We start from the raw sequence: 7885 nt of genomic DNA, 5'->3' as shown, positions 1-7885 counted from the left end.
TCTTTCCCTTCCCGCTGCACAAATGCTGTGTGTAGGTACAAGGCCATGACAAGCAGTGCACTGCTGGCAGCTGAGGGAAGTTTGGGCCAGCAGATAACCCCCCAGACTGTGTCAGTAAAGTTAGAAGAATAAACAGGCTGAGTCTGGATGAAAATTAGATGCCTGGCTGTTTTTCTTGCCATGCTCCTGGCACATCCTCTTTTCCCTGCAAGAGTTAAAGCCTGGAGCCTGCCCCACGTTGGCCAGCCTGCTGGGGGTGGGATTTCCCAGCTGCCTGCTGGGTGACTCTGGACACGTAGGTTAGTTTGTCAGTTCTCAACTACAAGCCCTGATGCAAATACCTTTCCTCAGGCAAACCTGCTTCTGAACAGAAATGCTGCAGTGTTCAAGCAACCATCCCAAGGGTTTGCTGTCATGACCTCTTGCTTTTCCTCTTTCCAGCTGTATCCTCGGGGAACTGTTTACAAAGAAGCCTATTTTTCAAGCCAATCTGGAACTGGCTCAGCTTGAATTAATCAGGTAAAGCATTGCACATGCATGCCTATGAGCAGAGGTACTGCAGAAACTGCTCATGCACACAGGCTCTGTGTTTATCAGAGCCCCCTTTCCCTAATCTGCCTGCAAAAGAGGACCAGCAGATGCCTGTTAAGTGCAGAGTGAAGAGCTGGGCATCTGTCCATGCCTACCGCCAAGTGTGTGGCTCTGAATGTCTGCACCTTCAGTAGACATTGATGAACCTAAGATACACCTTACACTGAAAATCGGTGGTGTTAGGTGGTTTCTGAACTCAGGATAACTGTTTTTCCTCTTCCTAATTCCTTCTTTTTAATCTGAGGGTCATTTCATCCTTGAAACATGCCCAGACCGGGGCTACTGGCCTGCCAAGTTGCTTAGAAGGGAGATGTTTTCAGTGGGGCTGGTGGTTGTTCTCCTGGAGCTGCCTCACCTGCTGACCATTCTCTGCTCCTCTGCTTCCCAGCCGGCTCTGCGGGAGTCCCTGCCCAGCTGTGTGGCCAGATGTGATCAAGTTGCCCTACTTCAACACCATGAAGCCCAAGAAGCAATATCGGCGGCGCCTGCGGGAGGAGTTCTCCTTGTGAGTTGTGTCAGGAGAGAGGAGATCAGCAGCTCACCTGCTGATCTATGGCTCTTGTCCACCTGGTGGGATAAAGCAGTGCCTCCCCTTCTGCCCCTAGACAGCCCTCTCCAGGAGGGCTTCTCCCATCTTGGGGGGGCTGGAATAGGGTCACCATCTCCTTCCTAAATACCTGAGGTGCCTCCCAGGAGCTTCTCTGCCTTGGCACCCTCCTCACAGCCCTAGCTTGGGTCTGTGCCTGGGAAGCACCCTTGCTCTCATGGAATTCCCACAGTGCTGGGGCTGGCTGACTGCAGAGGCATCCTGCTCTCTGGGGGGATGATCAGAGTTGTGTGGTGATCACCTGGGCCTTGGGGCAGATCACCTGCTCTTCATAAATGGCAGAAATGAGACTGAAAAGATCACGTGTCCGATTCTTTGAGCCGCTGCTGTAGTAACAAATTTTGACTGCAGGGCTTTCTTAGGCCTAAGGTGTTTTCCTGGAAGCAGACTTTTCCCCCTGTCCAGACCAAGCCCTGAGCTCATCCACCTCTCCCACCTTCCCCCAGCATTCCCTCATCTGCCCTGGACCTGCTGGACCACATGCTGACCCTGGACCCTGGCAAGCGCTGCACAGCAGAGCAGGCCCTGCAGAGCGACTTCCTGAGGGATGTTGACCTCAGCAAAATGGCACCTCCAGAGTAAGTTCCAGCTGGCATCCTCCCCTGCAGTGGGCTCTCTGCTAATGAGCTTTGGGAAGCAGCCACTGGCTTGGCCCTGGGTTTTTCTCAGTCAGAATTATGTTGTTTCTCGGTTTTCTCAACTCTGGCCTTGCGTTTTGTCCTGGGCTGAGCAAACAGTTCTTCCTGTGCTGATGGTTTTCTGCTTGGTAACAGGCTGGTTTTATAAGGCTCACTTTAGTGCTTGTAAGGTGCTCTAAAACTCTGGAAGATACACAAGAGTAGCTTGTATCCCTGTCCTCTGTGCCATGTTGGACTGGCCAGGCCTCGGTGCAGCTTGTGGGTTGGCAGAGGAGCAGCTGCTGAGCAGCATCACACACTTCACAGCCCTTTGCTTCTGTTCTAATCAAGCAGATCATCAAACTCTGCTCCAGCTGCTTTGTGTGCAAGGAGGGCAGGAGCTTTGGAGACTCCTGTTTCCTTAAGAATTCCTGAAGGCAGCAGCTTTCTTGAAGACACCAGCCTCAAAGCTTGGCAGGCTTGTGCTCACTGGGGCTGGTGTAGCCAGCCCCATCCATTCAGGGGTGAGATCTCAGTGCAAATTAAATAATTCCCATGTGGCCTTTGAGGGTGGAATGGGTTCCCCTTGCCATGTTTCTGACCTGCTGGGTGTTGTTTTCTTCCAGCCTTCCCCACTGGCAGGATTGCCACGAGCTGTGGAGCAAGAAGCGGCGGCGGCAGCGGCAGAGCGGGATGGCCCTGGAGGAGCCGCCGGTATCTAAAGTTTCTCGGAAAGAAACTACCTCTGTTACCAGCACAGACACTGTCAAAAACAACAGCAGTCCTGTGCCCCCACAGCCTGCCCAGCTCAAAACAGAGCCTGGTGCTGGAGATGCAGTAGGTCAGTGCCCAGTCTGCTCTGTAAAAGGCTCTTTCTGACATGATACCTCTCTGGTCTGGGTGCGGGGAGGCTGGTGTCTTGTTTTCAAGCCAGTCTGGTACTTTCACTTCTGTTTGCACAGAAAGACTATCCCAGAACCTTCTGTCCTGTTTTATTGTGGTTGTTGGTGGGTTTTTTTCCTTTTTTTGTTCCTCTGCTGTGAAAATTACTGGCTGCAGAGTGTTCTGGCTGCTCTTCAGAGGTCACTCCCTGATTAGGTGACTATGAACTTGTTCTCTGAGGTGTGTTTCTGGTTTGGAAGCCTGGTTTCACCCAGAATGATGAAAGGAGTCATTGAGTCACTTAGGCCAGTAAAGGTACAGCCATGCAGAGGGTGTGCAGGTGAGCTGTTTTGATCTTGATCAAACTATATCGGCGCCGCCGGCGGCAGAGGGGGAGGCCCCGGGAGGAGCCGCCGGTATCTAAAGTTTCTCGGAAAGAAACTACCTCTGTTACCAGCACAGACACTGTCAAAAACAACAGCAGTCCTGTGCCCCCACAGCCTGCCCAGCTCAAAACAGAGCCTGGTGCTGGAGATGCAGTAGGTCAGTGCCCAGTCTGCTCTGTAAAAGGCTCTTTCTGACATGATACCTCTCTGGTCTGGGTGCGGGGAGGCTGGTGTCTTGTTTTCAAGCCAGTCTGGTACTTTCACTTCTGTTTGCACAGAAAGACTATCCCAGAACCTTCTGTCCTGTTTTATTGTGGTTGTTGGTGGGTTTTTTTCCTTTTTTTGTTCCTCTGCTGTGAAAATTACTGGCTGCAGAGTGTTCTGGCTGCTCTTCAGAGGTCACTCCCTGATTAGGTGACTATGAACTTGTTCTCTGAGGTGTGTTTCTGGTTTGGAAGCCTGGTTTCACCCAGAATGATGAAAGGAGTCATTGAGTCACTTAGGCCAGTAAAGGTACAGCCATGCAGAGGGTGTGCAGGTGAGCTGTTTTGATCTTGATCAAACTATATAAAAGGCATGGGGTGTAACAGACTAATGGCTGGTGAGCAAAAGTGAATGTTACTGCACTCTGCTTGTTGCAGAAAAGGTAATTTGGTCATAAAGACTTCCAGGACCAGGATTTGTGCATTGTTTCCAAAGCTGTGAGCAACCTTCTGGTGCCCAGAAAATATTGGAGGGGAGGTACTTTGATTCCTGGAAAAGCAGAGATAGACAAAGCTGTCCAGGCCACGCTGATTGTTCTGTAGAAGCCTTATAAAGACCCAGATATGGGCTAAAACTTCCTTTGTGTCAAGTGTTGTGCTGACAAGTAACAAGGAAGACAGTTCCTGCTCCAGGGAACACACCATCCATGTGTTCAATGAAACATGGCAGATGGACAAAAGGTGGTGGTTGGATGAACAAGCAGCTGAGAGGAGTGTCAGGTTCTTAGTTGCCTCCCAGCAAGAAGAGCTTAATTTTAAGCTTCTAAAACCAAGTCCTTGCACCTGTTTTCCCAAAAAGTTTGGCTTAAAATGTCAGTGTGAAGGGGCAGCCTTGTCACTTGTCATTCAGGAGGCTGTGCTCCAGCGTGGTGTGAAGGGAGGTGATGCCACTCAGGGCTTGTATTTTAGACTAACCTGGATACTTGCAGGTCAGGACAGAGTCCCCTGTCACCCCAGGCCAGCTTCCAGCAATTGCCTTCTGCTTGACCCAGTTTGATTTGCTGTGTTACTGGAACACACCCTTCCTGCATCCCGAGCAGGAGCTTAGCAACATCCCGAGAAACCTGCTTCCCGGTGCAGGAGGGAGGTGCTGTAGATCCCAGAGTGCTGCAGGGAGGGGCTGAGCTGCTCTGGTGGCTGCTGAACTGGGTGAAGGGGCTTCCAGCCTTCATCACCCCCCTCGGACTTGCTGCCATAACCGGGGGCGTCCCGGGGCACCAGTCTGATGTTCTGGGGATGCTCTATTGAGGAGTGGGGAGGTTTGGCTCAGCTGGGCCGATGAGTGTGAGAGGGTGGTGAGGGGGGTACCAGCAGTGCCCAGGGTGAGTGCAGGGGTGCAGTGACACGCGGGGCCAGCGGGTGCTGCTGCAGGGCTGCGCAGCGCCCCCAGCCCGCCACGGAGCCGCTCCTGGAATCCTCCTCCTGGAGCCTCTCTGCCTTCCCCCAACCCGGGGATGACCTGGAGGTGTTTATTGCAGCATCAGGATGACAAACTGCTGCTTTGCCTGACCTTCCTGTCCTGCCTCTTGTGTTTCCAGCAGGCCTTGGAGAAATCACCCAGCAGCTGAACCAGAGCGAACTGGCTGTTCTGCTGAACTTGCTGCAGAGCCAGACTGATCTGAGTGTCCCACAGATGGCCCAGCTGTTGAACGTGCATTCTAACCCAGAGATGCAGCAGCAGCTGGAGGCTCTCAACCAGTCCATCAATGCCCTGACAGAAGCCACCACGCAGCAGCAGGAGCCCCCGGTGGCAGCAGCAGAGGAAGCCATAGAGGAGCCGCCCGCTGAGGCCCAGCTCCTGGAGGAGCAGGTGACTCCAGAAGCAGCCAGTGCTCAGGGAGATGTGCAGAATGTGCTGGCTGTCCTGCTGAGCCAGCTGATAAAAGGCCAGGAGCCTGTCCTAACTCTGGAGGAGAGCAATGGGGAGAAGAGCAGCGAGCAACGGGGGCCGAGGAAAACCCCCACCGTGCACCCAGAGGAAAGCACAGGTAAATAATCATCAGCAGTTCATGTGTGTCTCCAATGGCAGGAGCTTGTTGGAAAAACTGAAGTGTTCCAAGAGGAGCAGAGACACCTGAGTGTTGTACCAGAGGGAGGCAGGGGTGCAAGGGAGGAGGAGAGGTGCTGGGTGCTATGATCTTGTCAAGCCTCAGGTTTCAAGACTGAGGAAGACACTGACCCACTCCCTGCAGCCAGTGTGGGCTGCCCTGGAGGTTTTGCCAACTGCAAAAGCCAAAACACAAAAATACTTTTCACCTCTTCAAAGGATCTAAAATCCATTAGTGATCCCCTTTGAATGGATCACTGAAGATGAAAGGGTTTGGGTTTTGCACAAAAATGAGAGGGAAACTTTGGAAGTTCAGTTCTTCCCTCTGATACCCCTGGTAATCAGGTCACATTTCCAGGTAGGTTTTTTGCACAGAACATTGAATCTCTGTGGATTTTCCCTGCTCACTGTGTGTCCCAACTCCCACTGTTCCCTTCCTACCCTCTCAAAAATGGAAATTGTGTAGAGATGATTTTAAAGAAAATGAGAAATGAAATACTGGAAGGGGGGAACAGTGGCAGTTGTGTGCATAAAAAAACCTTGGTGGACCCAGGCTGGGTGAGCCTGGTGACACCCAGAGTTGCCTGTTGAGTCCTGACACCCAGTGAAGTGCAGCCAAGCGGCTGGTTCTTGTAGAGCGAGCTGAGAAGAGCTGCTTGTGTCAGGGAACTCTCGGGTTTCCTATTCAAAGGTGAGTGTAAATGTCTCCATGTCTCTTGTTTCTGTTGATTTTTTGAATTATTAGCAACATCCTGTGACGACCTCACCAAATTCTAGAAGAGCCTCCTGAGTTTGTCTCAGACTCTCCGGGGAGCCTCTTTTGGCCCGATACACAACTCTGCAATGTAGCTGAACGTGCTGTGTTCTCGTGCCTTCAACACACCCGCCCACCACGAGCCAGTTGTGACCCTGCTTTTTGTTGGTTTTTTGTTGTTGTTTTTTTTTAATTTTTTTTTTTTTTTTTTTTTTTTTGCCCTAGTACTGGAAGATAACTAGGTTACTGTAGAGCAGATTCAATCCAATAACATTGTTCTCTGTTTATAATTATTTGAAATGATAATGCTGTCCCCAGATCAGCTTGGCTTTAAAGATTACCTGAAGATTGTTTTCTGGATTTCAATACAATCTAGTTTTAAAGTGGACTGACTGATACGGGTGGAGGGGGGTCCTGGAAAGACTACTGGTTTTCACAATAAAGTTTGACCTTTTTAATAACCAGTTTTGTAAATGATTTGAGGATCTGATTCAAACAAGGTGTTTGTGGCCTCTTACACCATCGCCAGCACTAACCTTCCTCCCCGTCTGGCCCATCCCTGTGTTGAGGAAGGAGCTGGAGTCAGTTCAGTTGTGTTGCTCTGCAGGAGGCAGGACTGGTTTTGTGGGTGCAGGGGGAGCAGGTCGTGTCCCCTGGGAAGCTGCGTCCTCCCCTCTGCCCTGTCACTTTTGAGCAGGGGGAGGGACAGAGCTCTGCTTCCCCCCCTTCCCACTGCCTGACCAGGCTGCTTTGTTCTTCCTGCTGCCTCAGAAGCAGTAACACCAAGTAGTAAGAGCGTGGTGATGGTGGGATGTGCCAGGGGGTCTGGAGGAGCTAGGAGGGGTCAGACAGAAATCCTTGGGCCTTCAGCTCTGATTCGGGTGGGGGGCCCAGGGGAGGAGGGGGTGGCAGGGGCAAGAGGGTTTTCTGGTGTTCCAGGGCAGTCTGGACGTTGCATGCAAATATTTGTGGGTTGAGGTTGTTTTGGACTCTGGACTGGAAACCTACTTTGTGAAAGATGTCATATCCGAGGCGGGGCAGGGCTGGCTGTGGTGGGGAGCAAAAGGGGGACACGAGAGGGTGAACCCTCTCCCTGGTGCCCAAAGTGGGCACAGTCAGGAGCTGTTCCCTGGGGGATTGGGGTTGGGTTTTTGCTTTGGTCTGGTTTGTTTTGTTTTTTTCCAAAGGGACAACCTCAGGGCCAGGCTCCATGGGGGCACAGCCTGGCACAGGGCAGGATGGTGTCCCCCTGCCTGCTCTGGAGACACGTGCCCTGAGGCAGCTCCACATCTGTCTCCTGCTCAGCGTTTGCCTTTGATCCCAGAGCAGGAATTCCCTGCTCAGTGCCCGTGTGTCAGGGCAGCTGTTGCTCACTAGCTGGGTGTGCAGGGGGGGACGGGCTGAGCGTGGGGAAGACGTTAATGAGGGTGTGCATGGACCTTGGAACCACTGCCAGCCCTCAGCCCTCTTTTCCAGCACATCCTGGAGGGAGCGACTGTCTCGGGAGGCTGTTTGGTTTGGTGGATTGTCTTTTATTGATTTACTTTATTTGGATAAAATGCGGGGGTTTTTTTTAATCTGTTTGCCTGATGTTTTAAGACGGTGTTTAAAAGAAGTAACCCTTCCACAGCATGTCCTCCTCGCATTCTCCCACCAGAGAAGAGACCCCCCGAGCCCCCGGGACCGCCGCCGCCGCTCTCGGAAGGGGATCTGTCCAGCGCCGCCCCGGAGCTCAACC

General features: G+C 52.2%; 1 protein-coding gene across 1 annotated transcript in view; it reads left to right on the top strand.

Moving 5' to 3' along the window:
- CDK12 (cyclin-dependent kinase 12) overlaps positions 1 to 7885 on the top strand; it is a 25379-nt gene that overhangs the window by 16501 nt on the left and 993 nt on the right. Inside the window, exons 10-15 of the mRNA XM_009995832.1 lie at positions 442 to 519; positions 980 to 1096; positions 1645 to 1776; positions 2442 to 2656; positions 4888 to 5334; positions 7805 to 7883. Coding sequence (XP_009994134.1) covers positions 442 to 519; positions 980 to 1096; positions 1645 to 1776; positions 2442 to 2656; positions 4888 to 5334; positions 7805 to 7883 — 1068 coding nt within the window. The remainder of the gene's footprint in view (positions 1 to 441; positions 520 to 979; positions 1097 to 1644; positions 1777 to 2441; positions 2657 to 4887; positions 5335 to 7804; positions 7884 to 7885) is intronic.

The sequence above is a fragment of the Chaetura pelagica genome, unplaced genomic scaffold, assembly GCF_000747805.2.
Source record: "Chaetura pelagica isolate M959 unplaced genomic scaffold, ChaPel_1.0 scaffold1420, whole genome shotgun sequence".
Taxonomy (NCBI): domain Eukaryota; kingdom Metazoa; phylum Chordata; class Aves; order Apodiformes; family Apodidae; genus Chaetura; species Chaetura pelagica.
Note: the sequence above shows the minus strand (reverse complement) of the source record. Positions and strands in the feature narration are given on the sequence as shown.